The sequence below is a fragment of the Dermochelys coriacea genome, chromosome 1, assembly GCF_009764565.3.
Source record: "Dermochelys coriacea isolate rDerCor1 chromosome 1, rDerCor1.pri.v4, whole genome shotgun sequence".
Classification (NCBI taxonomy): Eukaryota; Metazoa; Chordata; order Testudines; family Dermochelyidae; genus Dermochelys; species Dermochelys coriacea.
In genome coordinates this window covers 352102757-352130749 of record NC_050068.2, presented here as the reverse complement: position 1 = coordinate 352130749, position 27993 = coordinate 352102757, and the positions used below count along the sequence as shown (strand labels likewise).

Here is a 27993-nt window from a genome sequence, read left to right as displayed (position 1 = left end):
CCCGACCTGCAAGGTTGGCAAACTACCAGCAAAACACAATCTGTCGTGCTCCGAGCAAGCCGAGACTTGGAGCGGAGACGGCTGTTTGCAAACAAAAGCATGAGAGGCATTTTCAGAGAATCATAGAACTGGAAGAGACCTTGAGAGGTCATCTAGTCCAGTCCCCTGCACTCATGGCAGGCCTCAGTATTATCTAGACCATCTCTGACAGGCGTTTGGAGATTTTTAAGAGCAGGTTGGACATTGATGGAGATTCCACAACCTCCCTGGGCAATTTATTCCAGTGTTTAACCACCCTGACAGTTTGGACATTTTCCCTAATGTCCAACTTAAACCACCCTTGCTGCAATTTAAGCCCCTTGCTTCTTGTCCTGTCCTCAAAGGTTAATAAAAACTATTTTCCTCCCTGCTCCTTGTAACAACTTTTTACATACTTGAAAACTGTTATGTCCTCTCTGTCTTCTCTTCTCCAGACGAAACAAACTCAATTTTTTCAAATTTCCCTCAATCTTTTTCAACCTTGTTCTCAACCTGCTGCACATGGGCCCCCCTGTTTAGCAGTAGGGGGTAGGATGGTCCAGCTGCCTGTCTGTGTCCCCACACCCCGAGGTGGAGGAGGAAGGTTTCTAGCCGTGCCAGGAAACGAGCTGGTAGCCATTGCTAATGTTGGGGTGATGCAGTACCTGGGAGACTCTTCCAGTCCACTCCAGGGCTGGCCAAATGCTGCTCTAAGGCTACCCTTGGCCTGGCTATGGCAGAGCGTCTGCGGAGACGAGGCTCCATTGCCCTCTGGATGTGGGGGTGCCATTAGCTCGATGCTATGGGCTGCCAACATGGCCCTCAGCTCCCAGTCCCCGCTCCTAGGCTAAACTCCTCTGCCCAAGCCAAGGGAACAGTCTGCTCCACATGCTAGCGCGCCGCTGGCCGCAGGAGCGATCACGCTGCGCGGCACGTACGAGCCTCCATCCTTCCTGGAGGAGTAAGGGATGGCTGGTACGTACCTAGGCAGCCTCAAAGGTCCCAGGCCCTCCTCAGCCCAGACAGCGCCCCTCGCGCTATTGCTGGCTCCTATGGCCATGCTGGGAAGGACCACTCCAATGCCTATTGCAAGGGGCAGGGCAGTCAGACCCAAGGGGTCAGTTCCACCGGGCGGCAGCTCAGCCCTGGCTGTTGACAGATCCAAGCAGCATGCAGACCTTAGCTAGAGTGTCCTGCTAACCGGGAAGTGCCTGGAGAGTAGAGGGGCCTTGCTCTGTTTGGGAAAACACTAGGCAGGCACTGGTACCACTACACCCTGTGGAGGGAGACGCAGAGACATCCCCACGCCAGGTGCCTTTTAAACACCTGTAACCACCGATACACGTTACACAGAACAAACTGCACCTAACCATACAGCTCTGGTTTATTCACAGGTCTCCCACAATGGCCATGCCAGCCTGCCTGACTACAGCCTGCGGACGACAGGACGACTGTCCCTTCCAGGAGTTGCCGTGCCTAGACACAGTGTGAACACACAATCCATGCTAGCAGAGTGCGGGGCAGGTCACGTCTCCTCCTAGCACCTGGCCCTCTGGAAGATAACAGCCTACAACTGCTGCCAGCTAATGCAGTTGCTCTTTAGCTCACGGGAGAGCCATGCTGGAGAGCTGAAGGCCCCAGTGGGTTCACACCCTGCTACGGATGCATGCCAGGAGAGAGGGGAAGTATGCCGAATGCCCACATTCCTTCTCTTGGCATCACAAGGGAGTTTAACTTCTGCCTTTGTTCTCTCTGCTAGTGCCCTGGGATGGGGGTGCATACCTATGCAGGGTGCGACTGCCACAAGGTTTGAAAGGGCCTGCTCCAGATGGAACTAGAAGCCCAAATATGCCACCAGAGCCATCAGTGGGATCCCACACTACCCTCAACAGTGCTAAGAAGGGCCAAGGGAACTACCTGCCACTAGAGCTGCTCCCCACCCCAGGGCAGAACTCAGATGCCTGCACCACCGCTGCCCGTGCTATCCCTGCTCTCCCGCGCTAAGAACCCAACGTTCACCCGGCTCCATCGCCCCAGAGAACGGCTGCAGCTTTGAGCACAGACAAAATGCAAAATCTCCCAATCGAAGTTCAACGAGCATCGAGACCAGATGGAAACAAGCGCTGAGGGGTCAATGCATGATAAAAACCTAACCTGGCGCCAACACTCCCTGCAAAAGCTGCTCTCCGCATGGCCACTCAGGCACAGATAGGTGGACAAGCTGCCTCAGAACGTCCCATTCATTTATTAGGTTTCTCTGCTCTGCGCCTGGCCAAGACGTGTTCTGCAAAGACACAGACTGTTCCTGGGAGCGAAGAGCCAGTCCCGCTCCCCACCCCTGCCCTCCTCGACCCACCCTGGGGGAGCTGGGCCTGGAAAGCCAGAGGGACCAAGGGGCAGGAGAAATTGCAGAGTCCACGGCCTGTCCCCAGCTCCTTCAGGCCTAATGCTGGCAGCTCTGTCCCAGCTGATTGCAGCTCTCCAGTAGCCAGGACCATTCCAGGCCACACAGGTCCAAACAAGCGTCACCAGCCCCACACAGCAGCCCCTGGAATGAACACCACAGAGCCGGCAACCGGCTCCTCTGACACCAGCAGCGACACGCCGCACTCTGACCTACCCTCCCAGAGGTGACATGGACCCAGCTGTGCCTAAAGATTTGTAGCCAGCAAGGCTCCCGCCCCTGCTCCCAGGGAGCGATCTACAGCTCACCCATTCCCAGGATCCAGCCCACCGCCTTGAAAGGGTTTTGCACTGACCTGCGCAACAGCCAGCAGCTGCTCTATCGAGGGGAACCTGCCTCTTCACCTTGTGTGGCAGAGCTTCCAGCTCTCATTGCTGCCACAGTAACCACCAGCTCGTACAAACCCCTCCCCACGTGGGCAGTCTGCTGGCTCCTCAGCCCCTCTGGGACATCACCCAACTCTGACCAGGCCAGGCAGAGGCTTGGACATGTGGATCAAGTGCTGGGCCCAGTGGGGTTTCACAGGAGTGGATGCAATTCTGTGCTCAGCTAGCCGTGAAAGCAATGAGCCGAGGAAAAGCCGAGCGTGCTGCAGATCGGAGCTGCACACAGGGAGCGGGAAGCAGCACATGCTCTCAGCCCTTCCTGCCCCGGGGCTGAGCACACCCCTCCAGATCAGACACAAGCTGGCATGGGGCTCAGCCACACGGCTACGCCCTAGACATGTCTGTCCGTCCGGGGGATACCAGAGGCCCTTTGTTCTCGATTTATGACCTCCCAGTAATGGGCCGTGTTGCTGCTGCCAGCCTACCCAGGGGTGACCGTTACTAGCACCCAGCGGCTGCCATCAGGAGAGGGACCTGCTGTGCCAGACTCTGCACACAAACTCGGGCCCTTTCCAATGGAGCCCACAGTCCACGCAGGCATCCAAAGTATCACGCAGAGCGGGGAGGAGATCCCAGGAGGTTCTCCTGCAGGTTGCTCCCGGGCACAGCTCATGGTACAGCAATGTCAGGACACGTACCATTAATTATGAGCATGACAGTAGTCCCTGGAGCCCCCAATGGGGGCAGAGCCCCATCGTGCCAGGCGCTGCTCACATGCAGTAATGAGAGGCCGTTCCTGCCCGAAGAACGCATGTAATTGAGGTTATATTTCACATTTACCTTTCCCTCCTCCCCACTAGTCCACTGAGACCGAATTCTGCCCACCCCAAATGCTATGTTCCAGGAAGTCATGCAGGGTCGCCTTGAGCTCTTGAACACCGGCCGGGTTCCACCCCAGAGGAGTGAAGAAATCCCTACCAATGGAGGCCCAGGAGAGATGGATACAAGCCCATCACAGGCTCGTTAGAGGCAGTTCATTGTCACCTGGTTAGTAACAGCTTGCTAACCCCCATAGCCCCCAAAGAAGTTAATCACTGAACTTCAGCACGTGCTAGGAAACGGCTTTCCTAGTTCAATCTGCAAAGTGAACAAAGTGGGGCACTACTGGGAGAAGGTGTCTTGGAGCAACCTCTATTTATAGCAAGCTAGTGCAAACACAAGACAAGGCGAGCGCCTCCTCCGTCTAATAACTGTAAAGCCTTTCCTCGAATGGCTCTGAACGGCACTCCGACCTCCCATTGAACAGCTGCTCTGCTACAGTCCACCCGCATGCAGGATCCTGCAGCAATTTCACACCCGCAGATTAACGGGAGTATAGTGTGCAGGCTGCCAACTGCCACTCCAGCCAAGGGAGCTGCAAAGAGTGTCTCAAAGAGCCACACACCAGGGTTCAAGCAGCAAAACGGGACCAACGGTAAGAGCTGAAATGGCAAACGTGATGGCTTCTGGCTACTGCGTTGGCTAAGCCCCAGCAAGGGGAGCATGCACGCGTGTGTGCATGAAGCATGTGTCAAACACGAAGCAGAAGGTATGGATTGTGCCCAGGGACGGCAGCAAATTTAAATGGAAAGGAGATTTAGCACTACCACCAATGCAACGGGGTAAACGCAGCCTGCAATGGAGGAAGGAGTGAGAGCATAAACTGTCTATTTTATCTTAATCATTCAGAGAGATGAGGGTAGGGAGAGCATCTTTCCCCTCCATTGAAAGGATGAATCACAGGGTAATGATACAAAACGGAACCAACGCTCTGGTGTGACACAGACGTTGCAATCAGGGACGTTGCACGAGTTAGCGAATTTTAATATCAAGAGACTTTAATGTGCTCTCATTAAGAACAGGGGGAGGCAGAGACAGGAGATGGGTTCTATGACAAATTCCTTCAAACTCTCCATGCTCTTCAAAGCCTTCAGTAAGGAACGGGCACCGGTTGTCTTTTGCCTTCCAGCAGACAAGCGCTCACGACTCCATCCGGGGCCACCTCTCCTCCCGTGAAACGAGCTTCAGCAAAGCAGCCCTCAGGGAATCTAGATGCTTGAACATTCACACCTAGGCTAGGAGATGGAGCAAACTCTTGGCATACAGGGGGGGCCGATCTTTCCAGCATGGGGCTAAACCCCCAGCTCTCATCTGCCTCTCCCTCCCAGGGCCTTGCAGCTGCTGATGCATCGCTAGCAGGAGAGCAGACATACGGAAGATGCTGGGTGGAGAAATAGCAAACGTCTGACCTTCCATTTCTCTTCAACAGCAATTTCTCACCTCTCCTTCTCCGCCCCCCCAGTCAGATGGGAAACCTCCACACGTGCACCTAAGCAGAGATCTGTTAGGTTGTTTAGACTGTTTCCCTTGGAAGATCAAAAGAAAAAGTAATTTAAATGTTCCTGTAAGAAGGGAGAGAAGCCCCTTCTGCAGGGTGACTTGTGTAATTAGAGCGAGCTGGGGCTAGCCAAGGCCAGGAAAATGCCATAAATTCGGTGAGTCACAAGCTCGCAGACAGAGCCTCGGAGAGTCCCTTCCCTCCGTCCCTCCTGTGTCTTAGCTAAGGTGCGGTTTCCGGCTCCGTGTCAGCCATGCATCCCTATGCAACCCCTGGCTCCTAGAGGAGGCTGCACAACCACTGGGAAAGATTCCGATAGCCTGGCCTATCTTCTCTAGATGGGAGGCCACAAACCCTGCACCCAGCCCTGCCCACCCCCATACTGCTTAGTGGGGGTTCTGCACCCCTGCAAGCAACTGCCTGGCTCTGCGCTGGGAGGCTCGTGTGGACTTCACCCACAGCGGGGCCAACACAAAAGCAGCTCCTGCTCCTCAGGCCTGAGTCTCCTTCCAGCGGCTCCACAGAAGGCTGGGGGTAGGACAGCACTGCCAGCTCTCCCTCCCTTGTCATCGAGAGGCCAAGGGTTATGGGGCATGCCACGCTACATGGGCATAGCAGGGCTGCACTAACGGGCAAAGCATACAAGAGGCAGGCTTCCCAATGGCTGCTTTACCAGGGGCCTGCTTGCCACCTTTCCACCTCCCGAAGTCCCTGGCCTTCATGTCCTCATGGAGCCCAAGATCTAAGTGGGCCGTCCGGAGTGAGCCCTGCAGATGGGCATCAGGATCCCAGCCCCAGAACCGCCACCACGTGCCAAGCCACCCCCAGCTGAGGAGTGAGGGGATCCGACCAGCTCTCCAAGGGCATGCATGGCCAGGGGCATCTGACAGGATGGGGGATTGTTCAGTCCTCCCACCACCCCTCCCAAACATCTGGTTAAGCAAAGGGAGTGGGCAAAGGGGATTTGAGAGCAAGGGCCAGCACAGCCCCAAGCAGTGCAGTTGCCAGGAGGTATTTGGTGCGGCCGGGCTTGGGGGAACTGGGGGCACAGCACACAGGAGGCCCAAAGGCATCCAGGCAATGTACTTTGTCCTGTGGCTCAGAAATGCATCCCAGCGACAGCCCCACCGCCTGTACTGCGTGGGACCGACGGACCGACAGGGACGTTCTTCGGGGGGTGAGAAGAGCTGCATCTCCCACACCGCTCCTACTGTGACATGGCACGGCACGCCGGGCACGTCGCCCGCTCGGCACCGTGACGGCACAGCACCCTACAGGCAGCAGCCTCTCTGCACTTAAGGTGAGGGCAATGCAGCCTTCAATGGCACACGATCTGGGCAACCCCTGGGTCCCTCCATCACCATCCACACTAGCATGGTGAGGAACTCCCTGGCCAGGTTCTGCAGGGTTTTATGCTCCTCACTGTGGCTGGCCTTAAAGGTCAGTGACAAAAGGTTCCTCATCTCTGCCCATCTCCCCAGCTCAGTGGAACTGACACACCCCATGGACTTAAAGGGCCAGCTCACCTATTCCTGTCTTACAGCTGAGTCCTTGTTCCACTTCGCAGTCTGGTCCAGGCACTGCCTTAGTCACTAGCCTGCGAGTCAGGCGCATGCAGCTGCAAGTGTGACATCTCCAGCCCTTGGCAGGACGCCCTCCCCACAGTGCAAGTGTTACGGAAAGCCATCTGTTCTCCTACCGCCCCAGACCCCTGACTGATCCCTACCACCACACCGCCACCTCCAGAGCATGGCAGGGCAGGGCAGCCAAGGGCCAAAATGGGCTTTTATTAATTAGTTTTAATTGCAGCAGAACCTCATTAGTTCACACTAACGAGCGGGAGACTCATGGTGAGGAACCGGATTTTCTGAGTGAGCCAATCGGCAAATACCCACACACGAGGGCAAGGATGAAGCATCACTGAGCGCACTGCGTCTGACAGGTGTAGCTCCAATTATTTGTAGTCCCCATTGGGCCAGCTAATAGGTGCTGTATGTTTCGGGAGCATATGCGAGTGTTGCGGGTGGAGGGAAGGGATGGATGGTGTTCCTGCTGGGATCAGCAAAGTGCTCAACGGCCCAGCACTGCTATCAGCTGAGGTAGGCACTGGACAAAATCCAGCTACGTTCCCAGGAAACTGACTCCAACCCACAGTTCAGCTGTCCACTGCCAAACTGCCTGTCCTCACTGCTTCACAGCACACCCTGAGGGTCAAGAGCCCAACCGGACTGGGGTAAGCAACCTCCAAGGTGGAATGCGCCCAGACCCTGGGGCCTACAGGGCATCACAGCTTCTCTTCCCGTGGTGCCGTTCACACTCAGCTACCAGCCGAAGGCTGCACGAGAGCGGGCTGGATCCCGTGCCAGGAGGCGAACGGAGCAGCCCACCCAGCCCTGCACACCAGCATGCTGCCTTTGCTCCCGCGACAGCACATCGAGCGGAGGTCTCAGCGGAGACGCTCACCATCCATTCAGAACCCAGCACTGTGTCTAATCACTTCAGCTCACTGCTTCCCTATGCGTCAGGCTGCCCATTCCCCAGCTCGGTCCCGCTGACATGCTCACAGTCTGCTCTAAAGAGCTGAGTCACTTGCAAGCCGGGGACTGGCCCCTTGGGAGCCTTTTGCTGGAACTTGACCTCTGACCCCAGTGTTTGCTGGCTCATCACCGGCTCCCAGCTCAGGGCCACGCTTTCCCTTTCGCACCAGGTTCCAGAGCTTCCTTCCTGCGCTCGCGGGAGGAGCTTTGGGGAAGGCACTTGGGACCCCAAACAAGCTGCACCGCCCGCTGCTCTCGACACGCTGTTCTATGGATGCGCACAAAGGCGCCCCAGCGATTTCCAAGGCAGGCTGTCATGGCACCGAAGCCAGGCGGGTCTGGCCTTACCGTACCTCGTTTGTCCAGGGGGTCTGTGACCCTCCAGTGATCATTTTCACCACCAGCTTGGCACGGAAATAAAGCTCACCAATTAAGCACCAGGTTTAGCCGTACTGGAGGGTGGGGCAGTGGGCAGGGCTCTAGCCTAGGACTTGAGAAACCTGGGCTCAAGTCCCTTCTCTGCTGCAGACTCCCTGTGTGATGCTGGGCCTGGTGTGCCTCAGTTTCCCAACGGCTAACAGCCCAGGGATAATAGCACAGATGTTGGGAGGGCAGATACATTCAAAGACTGTAAAGCACTCAGATACTACAGCGACAGGGGACACAGAAGCACCTAGATCTCTAGATATCTACCACCCCTTTTCATTGTACCTATTACGTGGGCTCTAGCCCTCCAGTGTGGTAGCCAATTAAAATGAGGGACGGCATCTATTTAATAGTGGCTTGGCCACTCCATCCTGCAGTCCCGTCAGAACTCCTGGGCTGGCTGGTTCTCTCAAAACGTTCATCTGCCCCCTGCTTTCAAGGCCCAAAGCGACCACTGCGATAACCCAGTTCTAGCCTAACCTCCCACATAGCTGGGCCAGAGAACTCCAGCTGGGCACCAAACCCAGCAGGTCGATGGCTGAGCTAGAGCAGCGCTCTGGAAAGCGACCCCTGATAGGAACATCACAAGCCCCCCACATCCCTTGGCCAGTTGTTCCAGCGCTGTCCCTTTTCACCTCAAATCTCTACAGCCTGAAAGCGACGGGCGGCAGGGAGCTCGTCTGGCTGGCTGCACGGACCCATGGGACTTCATGTCTCTACCGTTTATGCTCTAGAGCTGGAGAGCCCCAAGTGACAAATCTTCCATTGGCAGACTATTCCAGAGGCAAAGCATGCTGCACCTCCCGGCAGATTTTCCTCGCAGTCCTTCTATAGACTTCCTTCCTCAATTTCAATTTCCCCTAGCCCCACCAACAGCCTCGAGTTAACGCCACTCCCTTCCTTGGCGTTTACACCCTTAGGCAACACAAGCCCTCCCAGCTCCCTGGCTGAAGGATTTGGGGACACTCAGCGGTCCAGGCAGCCTCCCACAGAAATGAAAGCTGGCCAAGGACATGCTCATTGCTACCACAGACCCTGCAAAGCTGCCTGCACAGCCAAAGCACGGATCAGTTTCCCTGTGCTACAATGCTAGTTGCTCTTGAAAGTGCAATAGAGGAGCAGGAGTGCTTATCTACCGGAAAGAGCCCATAAATGCACAGCTGAGGAACACACACACACTTCTATCACACAGCAGACAGAGCAGGAAGGGAACGGCAACAGGAAGTTCTCTGGATGGCACTTGTAGTAATGGATTGAAGCAACTGAGATTGGACGGCTCTTTAACCCTGCCAAATGGGAAGGGCATTTCTTCCACAACGCCCGTTTGCAAACTGCTGTGTAGCTCGCCGGCAGGGAGAGAACCCACCCAAAGCGTATCCCAGTGCCAGCAAAACAGTGGGAGCACCCGTGATGTAAGTTAGTGATTTTACACAGCAGACCATCACCCTAGTATCGGGGCGCCCGCCACTTAAAATTGGCAGCAAGAGTGAAGTCCCTAGCGGACTTCATGGAGTCTCTGGAATAATTTTCCTTTCCAGGGTGAAATCTCAGCATGGGGGTAGGATGGGCTTTTAAAGATTTTATTAATTGCCTCGTTTTTGGTAGGCTTGTGGTAGAAGGGGACTAGATGGACCTTGGCTCTGATCCGGTCTGGCAATTCTTACGACCCTAACCAATTTCTCAGGGTAGCTATTCCACGGGGACATCCCCTCCACCCGAACTCCACCTCCAGTTCACTGCCATCCCGGTGCTGTCTGCCTGGACAAAGGCAGCTTGTTCAATCCCACAGGACGGTGGGGAGTGCCCAATCTCATTCCTGACGGGTAATTGTCTGTGGCTGATCAAACTGGCACCAGAATCATCTTCTCCGCGGGGTCGGAGTAATTGCATGCGTGTGGGGGAGGGGGAGAGGAGAGCTGTGTGTAGCTATTAGAGACTCACACACTGACTTTGATTTGAATTGCTGGTTTCCTGGACAGGGAAGGACAGAGGTGGGGAACCCCCGCAACTTGCCTATTACAGCAGCTTCTGTGCGACCCCAGAGAAGGCTCCCGCGCCGGACCGCAGTACACCATGGAGCCCAAGGAACTCTGCTCGCTGCAAGAAGTCTCAAGTCATTACTGTGTATTAGAAAGCTTGTGGAAGTGGCAGCTTTGCTGAATGCAAACGCAGCGGGGTTGTGCCGGGATAGGAGAGACCTCAGAAACTTGCCAAATGGAGACCTTTCCTTCTGAAAGGGAGCCGGGAAATGCAGCCGGGGCTGTGGAATAACTTGACAGTGAATGATGGCTGGAAATGTCAGCTTCTCAAAGCGGGCTGGCTTTATGCAGCGGATGCGGAAAACGAGTTTAAGGGGAATTGGGTTGACAGTTCTCGAGATAACCAGTTCTTAAATCAATTTAAACCGAACGGGTGGGAGTTAGAATACAGGGCAATGATGCAAAATTGATACAAATTTTCCTCATCTGAAGCGTGGATCCCTTGGAGGGGAATGTGCCAAATGAATAAAACAGAGCACACACGTCAGAGGGGGACAAAGCACAGCACTGTGGTGCTGTCCACACACCAGGACGCACCACCAGCGAGATCCACACACGTGACAGTACCGCCTGGCCTGCAATACACCCCGGCATTCTGCCTCCCCACCGCGCGCGAGCTATTCCCCACTCAAGAGTGGATTGACTCATCTCTGAAAGAGCCCCCTGCTCCCCTGCCCAGGGGCCAGCTCCCAGCCCCCTCCAAACACTGCAGTCAGCCTGATCTCAAGTGTTTGCCGCATCTTCTGTAGGGTTCACCCAGGGATCCCCATGGCTTGGGAAGAAGCTGCCAAGGTGAAGGGGCACGAGGGTGGGATTCGGAGAGGGGGAGGGGTCCTTCCTGGTGTTTTAAGATGCTAAGGTCTGATGAAAAGGTCACTGAGAATTCACGAGCGAGTCGCGGGCAGGAGCGGAAGCCTGATGGAAAAGCCCCGGCGTGCAGAGGTGCCCAAGGTCGAGGCAAAGATCTCTCTCAAAGAGAAAAGAGAAAGTGGCTCGGCGCCACATCTGGCAGCCCCTCTGACAATTGGGCGGGTGGGGGGCACACAGGGTGTCCCCCCGTCCACTCCTCACAGGCCACAAGGTGAAAGTGCTGCTAGCCCTGCAGGTCACTGTCCTGCCTTGGGCCTGTCCTGGGCCCAGCCAATGCCTGTCTGTGCAAGAGGAGAGTAAGCAGCACACGGTGCCCATCTGCCAGGGAGCTGGCACGCAGGAGCAGGGGGAGCTGGGCTGGCTTTCTGAGAGGTGAAAACGTTACATGCTCTGCGGCCGGGGAGCAGCCTGCTTTCTACTAGGATTAGTACGACTGTTAACAGTGCTCCATCCCCGGCACTGCCCGAGCAGAGCAAGTCCCCCAGAATTGCTCAGTCTCCATAGACAGGACACTCAGGGGGTGGGGGAGAGAGACTGGACACACAAGCAGAAGTGAGGACAGATGTGACAGCAGCAAACAGCATGGCAGTGCCAGGACGGGCAGGGATTCATTCGCTACTTAAATCCGAGGCTAGCAGGGGATTGGCTAGATGGAAAGACCAGGGCAGGACAGGGCAGGGACGGGAGCAGCAGGCACAGGGCGTGGAACATGCCATGAGAACATGGTACAAAGCAGGTGCAGGTCTCTGGCTGGCTCCTTCCCAAAGGCCCCGTGGCTGGGGGGCAGCCAGAGGGGGAGTCTCCCCTGCATGGTTCTAGGGCTGGGAGAAGAAGGGGCTGGGCTGGGCTCCTTTGAACCCCCTTCAACCTGGTGCAACAGGGCCTGCTCAGAGAGAGACGTCACAGCGTGGGGGTGAGCGGCCACACGCTCCCTGTGGAACAGAGCTGGTGCTTCACAGGGGTGAGAAACAGCCCCAGCCTGAGCCCAGCTGCAGGAGTCAGCCCGAGCGCTTTCAACTCAGCGCCAGCCAGACCCGACCCTCTGATCCACCTCCTGCAGAAACGCAGAGTCCCTTCCGCAAACCCAGAGTTAAACACCTGGTCATGCACCCCCACTGCCCCGCGCCCCCCAAAGGACTGCCGCCAGCACGCCCCGCGCCCCCCAAGGGACTGCTGCCAGCACACGCGCCGCCCCCACTGCCAGCATGCACCCCACCCCCGAGAGGTTGCCCCCTGCACATACAGCAACCCCGCCATTCTTACACACTTCCAGTTAGACCCCTTGATCTTTCCCAGCTGAGCTCTTCTGTCCCGGGAAATGGGTTCTCAATATTTTAACCAGCTCCCAGGTGCCTTCCAATTTCAACCAGCAGCACAGCCACCCTTGGGTGCTCTTCAGGCCTGTGCCAGTCAGCCCATGGAGCTCTCTCAGCTGCAAGCTTGCTAGGCCTATACACACTGACTCTAAGGTCGGAAGGGACCATCATGATCACCTAGTCTGACCTCCGGCACATCGCAGGCCACAGAACCTCACCCACCCACTCCTGTGACAGACCCCGACCTCTGGCTGAATTACTGACGTCCTCAAATCATCCGAGTGGCACCCTGCCCACGCTGCAGACCTGACGTCCCGGGCTGGTTTGGACCCCAGCAAAACAGAGCGAGGCCAGAACCGTGAGATGCAGATCTCAGAACAAGGTCCGAGGCCAGTTACCATGGGAGTCGGGGTTCAGGGGGGCTTGTCTGCCTGCCAGGGACCAATGTTGCAGCATCTACCCTTCCAGCCCACTTCCAGGCAGGTCAGCAGAACGCCGAGCAGCCGCAGGGCTCCATAGCTGGGGAACTCGACCAGCCAGCAATTGCTGTTCCTCTCCCGAATGGCACAAAGGGCACAGCTGGGCATTTCACCGGGGAACGGGCACAGCCCCACCGCCAACAGACCCTTCTAATCCCAAAGGCTGCTCCCTCTGCTTGAAAACGTTTCACTAACCCAAGCCTTACCGGTGAGGACGCTATGTTATAAACAAACTTCCCCACCGAGAGCAGGGAATAACGGCCAGGGAGAAGTGCGACTCCAGAGCACACCCCAGTGAGGTGCAGCAACCCAAATCAAATGCCGTCCACCGGGACCTTGCCAGCTAGGGCTCTGCTGACCACAACCGCGATGCTTCAGTGCAGCGAGCCACTCGACCCGCTCAGCAAGTCCCCAGCTGGAGCCCCGGGGTGCCCATGGAGCCCAGTCTCCGCTCAGGATCAACCAACACACTGCGGCACTGCTCATGGGGAGGCAGCGGCCCAACAGGGGAGCATGAGCACTCCCTACCGACCGACCGGGAGCCAGGGCCACAGCCCTCTACCTCGCCTACTTCAAGGCAGAGCCTCAAAGCCAGCCACGGTGGCCACTGCGTGCACGGGGAGGTGGGGGCACATATCCTACCTCACGCTGCAGCACCAGCTCCTTGGTGAAGGCAGTGGCTTCTTCGCTGAAGGGTTCTCCCTCCTGGACCAGGCCGGGAAGGTTTCGTGCTCCGCGGGGACACTCGATACCTGAGTGGGGCGATAAACACACCTTGGTGAGAAGACGAGCCTCCAAGGGCCTGGCGTGGTGTCACGGGTGCGAGGGCGGGGGCAGGTTCTCGCTGTGCTGAACCAGGCCCCTCATCTTCACCCGCTGTAAAGTTACCCGGACAGACATGACAGCACCAGATTTCCAAGCTCCAGACCCCTCAGCGTGAGAATCACCTGCTGCTGCAGGGAGGCTGGCACAGAACTTGGTACAGAAGGTTCCATCTCCACGCCTGGCCGGAAGACCACACAGAGATGTCGCTCTGCAAAGCCAAGAGGGAGCCTTTCACCCTGGGTGCCACGGTCCCTGCAGGCCCCGGAAACATGAGACCCACTGCACGCAAGCTGGGCACGGCTCCTGGTTAGCTGCCAGCAAAGCCTCGGGACGGGCACAGGAATATCTGTGCTGCCCTACGCGTTAAATCACTGGGGGCCTGACCCAAAGCTCACGGAGCCAGCGGGAGTCTCCAGCGACTTCAGGAGTCTCCTGATCAGGGCCAAAGGGCCTGGGATACCCGCGGGGGTTCAAGGAAAACATTTATGGACAGGGAAGGTGCCCAGACACTATGGTGATGGGCACTATAGAGATTCCACAGGAGCAGACAGCCAAGCCCTGGGAGGGGAAGGAGGGCTAGGCTCTTCCCAAAACTGGCAGAACGCATTGCCCACGTCCCCCCAGCAGAGAGGAGGGGGTGGCTGAGGAAAATGCTCTGCCAGGAGCCAGGTGCTTGAATTAATCTCTGAGCTTTGGGGGGCAGGGGGGAGAGAAGAGGAGGAGGAGAAAGATCTAAATAAGGTATCACAACTTCCGCCAGGATGATCAGGATAATTGTCAAGCGAAAGGCAACTGTGTGGACAGCCCTGAGCCTGATGCGAGGAACGCTTTTATTAACTCCTTTTACAGCGAGCGAGCGAGCAAGAAACCCCCACTCCCTTGCAAGGCGAGCGCTGGATTTCCTCTGAAGCTTGCAAGCTGAATGCTGATCAGCTCAGGCCCAGACCAGGAAGGGAAGTAGTTTAAAGTCGGGTGAAATCTACTAAGCTGGGGGAGGAGGGGGCTTCCATTCAACCCAGGAGCCCATTTCTGCAAAACAATTCTAAAAAGTAATAAAAGCTGGGAAAGCAAGCGCCAGGACGGAACCTGAAATAAATGTTTAGTGAAGGGAATGTGCTGTCAGCTGGAGAACAAGGGGACCACAGAGCATAAAGATACTTTATTACAGCCACCGCCGCATCTGTCAAAAGGCTCATTCACCGAGCGTGCGCGCTCTGCGAAATGTCAGCGCGGCTTCGCCAGCAGCGGGGAGCGCTCAGAGCTCCCTGCCCAAGCCGGCTCAGCTCCTCTGACCCCCAGCGACAGCCCCCCTCGCTCCTGACAGCCTGGATAGCCACCCACGAATCCAGTCAGAACGCACATCCGCCCTTCCTACCAAGGGTCGCTCGCTATGCTGGAGACCCGGGGGGGGAGAGCTCCAGAATGCACCCTCCTTCCCATTCATGCCGGGCAATGCCCGCATGGGCAGCTACACCGGGAGTGAAGGTGAGCGAGATGGGGATGCCCATGGATTCACAGTGTCAGAGACCCTTGCCCAGTGCCGCCTGCACTGGCACTCTGATTGGGCCCCGTCAGGCCTTAGAACCAATTCTATACATGCCGGGGTCTCCCGCTTCACCCACTCCATCCAGTCTGCCCCCCTGAAAAGCCCAACTCTAGGGAGAGCCCAGTCACCTGGGCCAGCGAACCCATTAACTCTTCCGTGAGCCAGCTGGACTCGCGTCACCAGGCTGGGAGGGGGGACACAGCGCAGAACCGAGTGTGGGTGGAGGCGAGAACCACGATGCTCCAGCGGGAAGGGAAGGGGGTTTCCTCTCTCAGGGAGCAGCGCAGACACTGCAACCTGCTGCCAGCAAATCCAGCTCCTGGGCTGGGGGAGGAAGGACCTGGCCGCTTGGTTTAGTGCCTCACAATTGCCACGCTGGGGAGGAGGGAAACCTCTGGGCTGCAAAGCGTGCCTTCGCAGGAAGAGATCTCTGCTATACCCGGGAGATGCCTGCTCAGGCCAGCACAGCCTATCCCAGCCCAGCTTCCTCCCACGGGCTAGGACCGCCTCGACCCACAGCACCCAGCACAGCAGGGCTCCAGGCCCAGCAGCAGCAACACCCCGAGCCAAACGCCCAGGGGCCGGAGTCACCCCTAGCGCTGGAGCTTCCCGACAAGCACACATGTCAACAGGGAAGCCATTCCCACTGGAGCCCCATGCCCTGCATAGCTCTTCCCCTGCTCTGGAGCATGCCCCGGTGCAGCCAGTTCAGGGGTGCTGCACCTTCACACCCAGGCCCCACCCTGCTCCTGGCAACTGAATAGACTTGGGGAAAAAAAAAAAAAAAAAAAAACAGGGCACCAGGGCGCCTGAGCCATAAGCAGTTGCAGCCGCACTTTGCCTTTCTGTAGCGCCTTACTCAATCTCCAGGTGCACCCAAGAGCTAAACGGGAGCAATCCCTGCAAGGATTTCCAGATGGGGAAACTGAGGTGCACAGAGGCAGCCAACATTCAAACCTGGCTGCCTACAGTTCGCCACCTCAACAAGCAGCCCGATTTTCCGAGGTGCTGCCCCATTGAAGCCAACAGGAATGGTGGGTGCTCAGCAGACTTAGTTGTCTACCCCTCGGCAGTCAAGAGCCCAATCCTGGGGAGCAGTTACACTGACCCAGTGGGCAGAGTTCTGGAGGAACAGAAATCGTTGCAGGCACGTGGCCCAATTTGAAAATGCTGCCCCTAGCAAGCAGCCCAAGGTCACCCAGTGTGGCAGCGACATAGCACAGGTAGGACTTGGACACCATCTCCTACACTCGGCTCTAAAGACAGAGGAGCGGCAGAAGCCCTACCGAGAGGCAGACAAAGCATAAAACATTACCCAGAGCCAGCTAAACATCTGAAGGGAGATACTGCTGGAGGTACAGACACTATCCCAAGCCAGTTTAATAAGCGCGCATAATTTTGGGTTGTGCTTATTACCTTTAATAGCTGCCTTTGCTGATAACTCCGACTGGGCACTGCCTGATAAGCAAGTATTAATTCTGCCATGTTATTACAGACACAGAAGCAGGTCAAGTGCTAGTCTTACCCCCCCATCCCCCATCATGCAAGTCATTACTAAAAATAAAAGAGGGCTAAAAGCTGGAACATTCACAATCCAGTTCCAAGCTGCGAGGGTGATTTCTAATGGAGATGCTGACAGCAAGAGGTAGCGTCCCTATGCTTTAAGTCTCAGCCAAGAGAGCGGAAGAGCCAAAGACGCTATGTGAGAATGCACCATGCTCCCAGTTTTGGGGATCTTCCTTCTGACAGTCACCCTGGCACCAGCCCTCAGCCGCATTACATTCACACAGCCTCAGTCACTCAGCTGGCCGGTCTGCAGTGGATTTAGCCATATGGGTTAGTGAGGGATGGAGTTTACCATGAAGCTAGGATTAGAGGGAGGTTGATGCAAGAATGTACTGATAATAACCCTCCAAAATGTACAGGGCTACTGACCCATGGAGACTCAATCACTTTAGGAAGAAGAGTAACACACACAGCACTGCAATGCGGCCACCTCTGGGGTGCAGCTGACTGACAGTCCACAGCACGCTAACCAACAGATTAGGGCAGGAAGGGAAAACCTAATAATGCAACTGAAGCTGCAAGGGGTATTTAGGGATTACAATTTCCTGTCTAGGCATTAGGATGCATGTCTCCCAACTGGCTGGCTGTGTTTCAATCCCACAAGAAGTGGCCAAAGCCACGTGCTGGCAATCCCAGGCATTGGCTGGATCCACATTAGGCTGCATCCTGGGGTGGGCGGAGGAGAGAAGTCTCAGCTCTGCTCAAAGAGAGGATGGAAACCAGGGCCCACCATGGTCAGCATTCATGGTACATGTGGTGTCAAAGCTCTCAGGAACAGAGCCCTAAGGGGTCTCCCCATGGGACTTGGGGAGCCTGGGCACGGGCCACATCACAACACCAGGTTGCACTTCCAGCCCTAACAAGCCACAGAGAGTGCACGTGAGGTTAACACCATTTATGCTTCAGAAGCCATGATGCTGCCACGCAAGAGAACCACCAGGAGCCAGTCCCAAGAGAGGAGTGAGCGCCCTGGAGCAGAGAAAGGGCAGAACTGTGTGGAAAGGGCAGAACTGCCATGAATTGGGAATGCGAGCAGCCGCAGGGCGGGGCCAGCTCTTCCATTTGAACTGGGGAAGGGGCAGCAGCTCCATTTGGAGAGAGGAAGCCTGCTGTCCTCTTCTGAAGGGCCTTTGTGCGGGGCTGACAGACCAGGGCTGGCTCTCACCTTCCTGCACTCTCACAGGTTTTAATGCTGAAGCTTTTGCACTCAGGTGGGAGGAGGAGATTTCCTGGCATGGGCAGGCATATGGGAACCCCCTTTGGAAAATCTCTGCTTTTGCCACTGCCTGGCATGCTCCCTACTCCACTGGCTGGGCAGAACTCTGGCCCAGCAAACGGGGGGCAGCGTGGCTCACTGGGGAGAGAACCTAGGAGACCTGCATTCTAGGCCTGGCTCAGAAGTCAAACTGTTGCGTGACCGTGTCCAAATCCAGGCCTCCCTCTGTGCCTCAGTTTCCCCCTCTGTAAATGAGGTGTCCTGAGTCCTCCTCCAGTCCTATTCTCTGGGCCACACTGCTGGTCATGCAGTCTCTCGCCTGCCACATGTTACCAGGGAAGCTGGACTCTGGAACAGCAGGGAGAAGGCAAGTTTCCAGATGTGACCGCAAAGGAGCCAGCAATTCAATGGGCCAGGCACACCCAGGGAGGCTGTTCTGCGGGGTGGGAGCTGCAGAGGAGAAGGCTCTTGCACCAGCAGCAGTGGGATGCTGGAGGGACACAGGGGAGGCTGCTGCTAACAAGCAGAGGGAAGCAGAGAGCAGGCCCATGAGAGCAAGTCCACAGAAAGCTCTAAATGCATGGAGGGTCACTTCAGGGGTCCCAGCTGTGCCTAAAGCAGAGGGCAGATACAGATCGAGGCAGGGCATTTCAGCTGAGGGTGACTTTTGCAACGAGGCGATGGCGGCGGCAGATAGAGGCATCTTACCCTGCCCTCGGCGCTAAGGTAGCTGCGTGCTTCCCACTCGTGCAGTGAGCGATGTGAGGCCCATTCTCTCCCGGGGGGGATGCTGGATGTGTAGGGGTGGGGTCTAGTCTTTTAATTCTCATGATTCGTCCACACTGCTCTGGACTCTCGCTGGGGAGGGTGGTAGCAGTGGGAGATCTGGGATGCTCCTGAGGAGGGGGCGGGTTTGTTCCCCAGTCGGGCTGGCTCCCCAGCGAGTGCCATCTCCATCACAGACAAGCTCTGCCCTTGCAGCAGGGAGCCCCGCTGTGCCCGAGGAGCGGAGCTGCTGACTGCAGTCCCTGTCCCACAGCATCACGCGATCTGGGGTAGCCTGAGCCCACGCCGTTGGCCGCCTTGAGACAGACTCTGAACTCTGCCAAAGGAAGCCAGTGCAGACAGCGGAAATGGGTCGGAGCCTTCTTTTTCCCACCAGGTTTACTATTGTATCCCAGCTGGCCCCATTTCCGGTTACCCAGAGCAGCCGACCCCTGGGCCAGCCTGGCCCATTTGAAGGCACTGCCTCCCCAACACCAGGGAAGGTGGGACAGATCGTGTGTTCCCGAGGACACTTGCTGCCAGCGAGGAAAAGCAGCAGGCTCGTGTGCAGTTTCCCATGCCTCCAGGGTGGGTTTTGCCAGCAGCTTGCTTCCATTCGGCTGCACAAGAGCGTGACCCGTCCAAGCCGGATGAGCCTGCTCCAGCAGATGGGACTGGCTCAGTGGATCGCGTCTGGGCCTCCACGTAACCTCTCCTCGCTGGTGATTTAAAAGCCCACACACTGATGGGTTGATGAATGCCGTCCTTCCCTGCATGTCGAATGCTAAGAGTGCGGCCATAAACCATCTGCACAGGCTGGGGATGTCTGGCGTGACAGGGTGTCTCGTTCCAGTACAGCTGTTCATCTTCAGCTTTGCTGTAAGCACTGGTTGCAATAATGTCGCTGTCAACAGCACAAGGCGGGAAGAGCCCGCACAGCTTGAGAGACAGGCGCAGAGTGAGTGACAGGAACCACCAAGTTCTAATCCTGCTCCGTGCCCCACACCCGGCCGCACAGACACATCTGGAGCAGGGTCAGTTCATTTCTCTGGTCTCGCGCACAGCGGGGACAACGCTGACCTCGCCAAGCAGACTGGGAGGACTGGTTAGTCCTTGCCATGAGTGAGTCTTAGCTCTGTTTTCACCTTCCAGAAGAACAGCCGTTTTGGGGCAGACCAAAGGTCCATCTAGCCCAGTATCCTGTCTTCTGACAATGGCCGATGCCAGGTGCCCCAGAGGGAATGAACAGAACAGGGAATCATCAAGTGATCCATCCCGTCACCCATTCCCAGCTTCTGGCAAACAAACAGAGGCTGGGGACCCCATCCTGGCTAATAGCCATTGATGGACCTATCCTCCATGAATTTATCTAGTTCTTTTTTGAACCCTGTTATAGTCTTGGCCTTCACAACATCCTCCAGCAAGGAGTTCCACATGTTCACTGTGCGTTGTGTGAAGAAATACTTCCTTTTGTTTGTTTTAAATATGTTGCCTATTCATTTCATTTGGTGACCCCTAGTTCTTACAGTATGAGGAGTAAACACCACCTCCTTATTCACTTTCTCCACATCAGTCATGATTTTACAGACCTCAATCATATCCCCCCTTAGTCTCTTTTCCAAGGTGAAAAGTCCCAGTCTTATTAATCTCTCCTCATACGGAAGTTGTTCCAGACCCCTAAGCATTTTTGTTGCCCTTTTCTGAACCCTTTCCAATTCCAATACATCTTCCGAGTGCGTAAGTGTCACCCCACCACCAGTAACATGGCAAATCGTACCACACCCCCGGCCCCGAGACATCGGCAGAGCCCTCCCGGTCTAAGGAAATGGCATGGACTCTTGCAGGAGGGAGGAAGAGGTCTGGTGGCCAGGGCCCTAGGTTGGGACTTGGGAGACACAGGGCCAATTCCCTGTTCTGCCACGGGTTCCTTTGTGTGACCTTGGCTGTGTCACATAGCCTCTGTGTCGGCCCTGCCTGCCACCCAGCTCTGACTGCAGTGAGGGCCAGATGAGTGCCACAGACCCCAACAGCTATGACTGCCAACTTCTGATCTTCCCCTCCCCACGTACACACGCTACGCTTCAGCGCCATGAATCTAAGAACCAACTTCCTCCCAGCGTGAGCGGCGCATTGCTCCTGGAGCGAGTATCTTGTCTCTGCTTCCCAACCCCCTTCAGCCTGCTTCTGGTTTTTAAGTCCAGTAATTACTATGGAAACTATGCTATCGTCCCTCTGAGCGGAGCTTGGCGACAGGGAAAGGCAGGCAAGGCTGTGGAGAGTGAAGGGCACTGTAGGAGCAGATGCTTAAAGCTGATGAAATAAAGGTGCGAGAGATTTGAGCGTGTTGGCTGAAATTGTTTTGTGCCTGGACCCGGTGGGGAACCTGCCCTTCCATGGCCAAGTAGTACATGGAGATGAATCTCTCCCCCTAGGGCCCAGGCGTTTGTTAAAACTGCACACGAAAGATACAGACGTCCTGCTCCAGGCCTTATTCCTGCACCTGTTGGATAGGAGCATTCCCCATATTTGTATGGCAGCTGCTCTCAGGCATGTTCAAGAACAACTAGAGAGATAGAATCAGGAAACAGAGCCAGGACTCTGCCCCCAGAGAAGAGTCAGAAGGAGGAAGTACAATGGGAGAGCGAGGAGGTGAAATGGAGTAAAGCAATGCGGTGACCATTGATAAAGACACAGTGGAAAAGGTCTGCACTGCAACAGAGCCTGGACAAGGCTGGGAACTCAGCACTGACCAGTACGTCTACACAAGAGACTCTCAGCACTGTTGCACTGGCTCAGGTCAGCTGGCTGGGGCTGCGGGCTATAGAATGGCAGTGTAGCTGTTCGGGCTCAGAGACCCTCTCCCTTTGTGGGGTCCCCGAATGTCTATCCTGCAATGCTATTGTGCTGAAGCCCTCCTCCCAGCCAGCTTTTACTGCAGTGTACACACCCCCTTAGCAAGAGGTGAGAATACCCCCAGGCTAGAGAACTGTACACCTCCACACTCTCAGAGGATTGTTCCCACAGATTCCCGCTGGATCCAGGGCCGGTATCAAGGAGAGCCATCTGCCCCAGCTCCTGAGGATCAGACCAGACAGTGACAGGAGGAACGGATCATATCTGTCTCCATCAAGCTGCTCTGCACCTGGTGCTAGGGACTGACACACGCACGGCCCTCGCTAAGCGTCCAGCCTGGCTGGAATGCACGTGGAGCGCTCGTGGCTGGCGGCATGCACAGGCTCTGGGGCTACAGTTTGCAGAAGAGAAATCACATGCGCTAACCCCTTAGATTGGAAAGAGGTGACTGCTGGGATAAATGCTGTTTGAGTAACTTACCTACTGCCCCATTACCTGTGTAACATAAAGCCTCTGCCTTGTAACCCTGTTAACTCGGCCCCTGATAATGCCAGTATTTGAACGGGAACATGCAGGGAGCCGGTGTTGGGGGCCTGGCCCCTTGTGGTCCTTTCTGCACCGTGCTGGATGCGGTTTGGCCTTTGATTTCTGGCTGCCACAGGGGCAGTCACAAAAGCAGGATCTGGGTAGAGGCCTGGGACCGGCCTCTGGGGACGGCGATCAAGCTGGGCTTCCCTTGAGACGGTTGGCCTCCCCAGAGAGCTGTGCGGGCGCTAAGCAGGAGTTTGTGTAGCTTGGTTTCCAGCGGCCCATGAGCCCCTCCAGCGTGCGTGGAGAGAGGGCGGGAACAGGCACATGCACACACTGTTACTGTCTGATAGAGAAAGGCAAAGCCAGGGCCGAGTACCCCTCAACTTCCATGGAGTCAAGGCATTCACAGGGCTTGGTACCTCTCAGAATCAGTCACAAGTTGCCAGCCGGGCACCTCCTCGCCCTCCAGCTACAAACCCCGGGGCCATCCCTCTGCTCTGAGCTGCAGCGACAAGTCCCATCTCGTCTGCGATTCAGACCTTCCCAACAGAAAGAGCCTGGCTCCCTTCAGAGTAAGTAAAACCCTCCTGGGTGTCGGGCTGTGCCACCAATCGGGGTATAAAGGAGAACTGGAGCGCAAGCTGACCTCAGAGGTAATAAGACTCGGGGACCAAAATGCATGAATCAAAATCCCAGAAGAGAAACACTTTGCAAGCATCCTTCACCTCGCTCAGAAAACTAACAGCGAAGTGGAGAAGCGATTCAAAGCACCGCCAGGAGAGAGATCAGCTCAGCAACATAAATACTGATCCGCTTTGATCTACACTCTCAGCCCGGCGCCGCTTGAAGGACTGGGCTCATTCTTTTGGTGATCATATTATGAAGAATGGTGGCACTTGAAAAAATTACAGGGAAGGGTCACAACGTTCAACTGCTCTTAGCCCTGGTGTCAGCAAAGGTGATAGGATTAAAATACGCACTACAGAGCTCTAAATCTGTGTGGCTCCCGCTGGTGGGTGAGATGAACAGCCAGAGGGAACAAGGGGAACTGCTGAAGTGTGCAGCTGCTTCCTGCATGCGAAACAGGAGCCAGGGAAATTAAATCTAGGGTGCAATTAAACCCCAATCTGAAGACAGATCTCTGTGGCACTGAACTTTACAAAGCCATCTCCAGAAAAGGAGAATTCTAGAGTGAGGGAGTGGTAAAGAATAAAGAGCAAGGATGGGACCATTGGGGAATCCAAAAGACACGCAGCCCAGTGGGTCCAGGTGATGTGAACCCAAGGCACTGAGGGAATAGCAACCATTATTTCTCATGTGTCCTGGAAAAAGGGCAGACCCAAAGAGCTGGAGGGAAACAAAGGGGATGCAGATTTTCAATTAAGGAAAGACTATCGATCCTGGCAATTACTCTTCTGCAAGTGGAACTGCTGCTGTCCCTAATAAGTGCTGGACCAAGTATAAAGAGGTTGCGGACCACCTAAGAGGAGCAGCTCACTCGAGAGGTCAAGATTAAATGGGTGGGCAGAGGAGTTAGCGCATGTTTCTGTAGGCATCATGGCAGGGGAGGGGAATCACAACCCACCTCGTCTGAGATGCGAGGCTCCCGGAGCACTTCTCCCTGCCTGCCCCCAGTGACGCATGTTTGACAAGTGGCGGAGCTAAACGGAGGCAAGAACAGAACCTCAGAGCGCCCGACTCCCTGCTCTCTCCCCTGGACCCTGCACCCTACAAAGGCAGATGGCCCGAGCAAAGGTGGGATTAGAACGCAGCTCCCTGCTGAGTTCTCTGCCAGTGGGATTAACGCGGCAGCCCTCCGCGCACACACGGGGCTGGCAAGGAAAGGGGGAACCCTCCCCACATCCGACCCCTCCCGCCCGCCAGGACCCTCCCCCAACACCTCCCCCCATTTCTACTGCACAATCCTAATTCACCTGCTTCCAGACTTTTCTGCCCAGTTTATCACAATCTGAGCAATCAAATCAGCTGCCAGCTTCTTTCTGAACAGCCATCCTCATGTCTTCCCAGGAGTGGGTCTGAGAGGAGACCCCAGACTCCATGGGTCCCACGCTTGGCCATGACCAACACTGCTCAGCCCCTTCAGTCCCCACATCCAGAGCAGCGGCCTCTCCCCCTTCACCCAACATCCACTTCAGCTCCCTTGGAAGCGACCGTCCGCAGAAGCAACACTCCCCATGATGCCAGCCCTGCCTGGCGGGCTTCTCTCTAGCGCAGGAGTTTCTTGGACCTGATCTCACAGCACAAAAAGCAACTGGAGGAAATAGGTGAATAAATCAGAAAGAAAGTGCTTTCTGCAGCAAAATCTCCCCCCAGCGCCTCCACATATTAATGACCCTGGGGAAGCTGGTGCAGGTTTGCTTTCGGTGGATGTTCCCTAGCATATCCATGTGACCCGCTTTGCAAGGCGAGTGAGTGGGGGGGCTGCACTCTGGAAGGAAACAACCCCGCTCGCATCCCAGCCAGCCTGGCCTGAAGGAGGCTCTGCTGAAGCCAGGCCACACTGGGCAAGGGCCAGGAGCACTGGAGAGTCACTGAGCTCCAGTTCTCCACGGCCAGGTCCCGGAGAACACCCTCTGGGATGCTACGCGCTGCCACCACCCCAATAGGTGCACCCACGCTGGGCCACACACAGAGGCACAGAAGGGCCCCGCTCGGCCGGGGGAGGGTTAAGGGCCAGGGCTGCAGGGGCAGGGTTTACACCTGGGAACGTGGAGGAAAATGAACGGGAGAGACCGGGTTGCTCTTGCGCCCACTCACAAGTCTCCACGCCAGGTGCCTGAGCAATCTCAGAGCTGCTGCCCTCGCTCCATCGGGGGGAGAAGCCAGCGCTGTGTCCAGAGCTGGCCTCCGCTCAGCTCCCTGTTACACCTCCTAACAGTCCATGGCCTAAGGCAGCTATCGAATCAGGAGCATCGCTAGGGGGCCTCTTCCCCCGCCCAGCCCCAGAAACCGCCTTCATTCCCTGCCCCGATGCTCCGCTAGCCTGGTCTCCTTGGCAGCTACAATGCTGCTTGGCCTCCCCCACTGCAGCCTGCCAGCCCCCTGCCCTCGACCCATCCGCTAGCTCCTCCGTCTGGCCGGCAGCACCACCCTTGGTGCTCCATTCTCCTTACCAGAGCTGCTCCTCTCCGCCCTAGAGGCCCCAGGCTCAGCGGCCCCTCCCTCTCCAGCGGACAGGGGACCATGTTGAGAGGCCAGGAAGCAGCGTGGTCCCACACCCTCCCCGCCAGCAACCATGGCAATGCAGGACCCAAGCTAGAGGTCTGTCTGGGGGAAGCCGAGCCTGCACTTGTGTCTGCTTCAATCCAGAACTCCGAACCTGGAATCCTGAGGGGGCAGGACTACCTGAGACTGGGACCCAAGCACCCCGACGGGGTCCTCTCCGCATGGCTCCAGCTACGCGGGCTAGATGGCACCGTCATCCCCTAGCCCATCCCCAGCTGTCCGTGAGGAGAGCAGGGGTTCGGGGCCTGGATAGCAGCAAGTTGCTTCTCTTCTCCTGCCCAGCCCAGAGAGGGGCAGGCGGGCAGAGTCTTGCACATTGCACCACTCGGACCTTCGGACACTTGCATCTGTCCAATGGGGATCGCGGCCTCCAGGAGCATCAAGCAAGTTACTAGGCGCTCAGCGAAAGCCCCTGGCCTCCCTTCCGCACCACCAGACACCTGCGGCTCCCTGCTGAGCGGATCCATGCCCACGCACGGTCCTGGGGGAGGCCGAACTTGTTTTTACCAGAATCGGGGATGTCTGAGCCATGGGCCGGGGTCCCAGCCCCGTTCCTCCGGAACTTGCCAGGGTCACACATGGCTATGCACCTCCCTTCCCATGGGTGCAAACCTGGAGAGGCAGCCCTCCCCGATTCCCTCGCCCCCCCCAGCCCACTGCCTTCCCCGCCAAGTGGGGACTGCAGAGCCGCGTAGCAGCGCTGGGCAGCAAAGCATTTTCTCCGCTGGGCTGGCTCCCAAAAAGCAAAATGTTTCAAGGGAGCCTGGCAGGAGTTTAACAAAACGTGAGACATGAGCTGCTTTCCAGACAGCTCAGCTGCCACCCCTGCCCTCCCCCCGGCCCAGGACTGTCTCCGGGACCTCCACCGGCATTGGGATTTCACAGACTTACACAGCACATGAATTGGAAACAGGCTCTGGAAACGGGACAGGCACCATGAGTGTTGCAGGGAGCGGTGACTTCCTGTAACCACATGCAGCCCTCAGCCTAGTTAGCAAAACCCACCCAGTTCTGAACAGGGTGGAGCTGCTAACGCCCGAGAGGGCAGAGAGATCAGCCGAAGGGGCTAGAGACATGGGCAGGAGCCCCTGCTTGGCAAACACGTGGCTAGCATGCCTCGGGGAAGCAATGCCCGGCGCAGGGGAGAGAGTTGGCCGCAAGAGTGCGGCTTTCAAAGTGCCGGTGCAGAGGCCGCGTGTCGGTGGGCAGGGAGTCCTGCAAGGCTCCACCCAGGGCCCCACGGCCCCAGAAAGGGATTGACAGACTGGAGGGGTGCAGAGAAGAGCAGCTGCAACAGCTGGAGGGACTGTGAGAGGAGGGACAGTCGAAGAGCAAGCCAGGAACAAACGAAGGGGCTGGCTCCTGACGGTGCCATGTGTCGGCCGATCTTAGGGAGCTCATGCTGCTCAGCGCTCCTCAGGGTCAGCCCCAAAACATCTCCGTGCTGCAGCTAGCAGGACATCTCGCACCTGATCAACTGCAGGGGCCTCCGCCCATCTGGAACACAACAGCCTGCTCTCCTGACATGCTCCAGTCTAACCCAATCCAGGTGTAACTGGGGCCTGTTACACGCAGGAGATCAGACGAGAGGAAGAGTTGGTCCCTCCTGGCTTCATCTGCTACGGAACAAAGGGAGGAATAAAGCCTTCAAGTGTCTGAAAGGGGCAAACACCCGGGGGGGGGGGGGAGCTATTCAGGGTGGGACAGAGGATCATTGGCAAAGGAGACTGGAAGAAACAGACAGAGATTGACCAAGGCTACAGGATCAGCTCATCCAGGAAAGCGAGGGAGCCCTGTCCCTTGGGACACAGAAGGTCAGCAGAACAGAACAGACAGGGCACTACGGGGATGGGCCCTGAGGAGGTGGATGGTGGAGCCGATGGGAATTCCCCATCTCTTAGCTTGGATTCCACAGCAACAACTCAACTTCCCCACAGCATCAGCGCAAAGCCAAGTGCTACATCCACAACACGCACCTCTGCCATGAGCCGCGGGCTCCTGCTCCCTTCCCATCAGGCACACCTGCACTCGAGTTACCTGACGTGACACCAGCGCTTGTTCCTGGGGCTGCAGCCGAGGGTTAAATACAATGATCAACAACTGCAGGCACGTGACCTGGCCATGCTGGAATTGACTCTAGTGGTAGGGGACACGTGGCAAGGCACAGCTCTGAGTTCAAGGGCGGAAAGATCTGGTCGGACTTTTTACAAACCTTTGATTAATTCCTAGGGGATAAAGAAAAGGAGTACTTGTGGCACCTTAGAGACTAAAATGTATTTGAGCATAAGCTTTTGTGAGCTACAGCTCACTTCATCGGATGCATTCAGTGGAAAATACAGTGGGGAGATTTATATACACACACAGAGAACGTGAAACAAAGGGTTTCATCATACACACTGTAAGGAGAGTGATCAAAGGTCGAAACAACAGACTGGACTTTTACATAGAGTGCTTCCGCCGACGTGCACGGGCTGAAATTGTGGAAAAGCAGCATCACTTGCCCCATAACCTCAGCCGTGCAGAACAGAATGCCATCCACAGCCTCAGAAACAACTCTGACATCATAATCAAAAAGGCTGACAAAGGAGGTGCT

The 27993-nt window shown here is 56.4% G+C and overlaps 1 protein-coding gene across 3 annotated transcripts in view; it reads right to left on the bottom strand.

Annotated features, from left to right (window-relative positions):
• SND1 (staphylococcal nuclease and tudor domain containing 1) overlaps nt 1-27993 on the bottom strand; it is a 504867-nt gene that overhangs the window by 127391 nt on the left and 349483 nt on the right. For all 3 annotated transcript variants that reach the window (XM_038374172.2, XM_038374179.1, XM_043500168.1), the window contains exon 16: nt 13495-13604. In XM_038374172.2, the coding sequence (XP_038230100.1) occupies nt 13495-13604 (110 nt within the window). The remainder of the gene's footprint in view (nt 1-13494; nt 13605-27993) is intronic.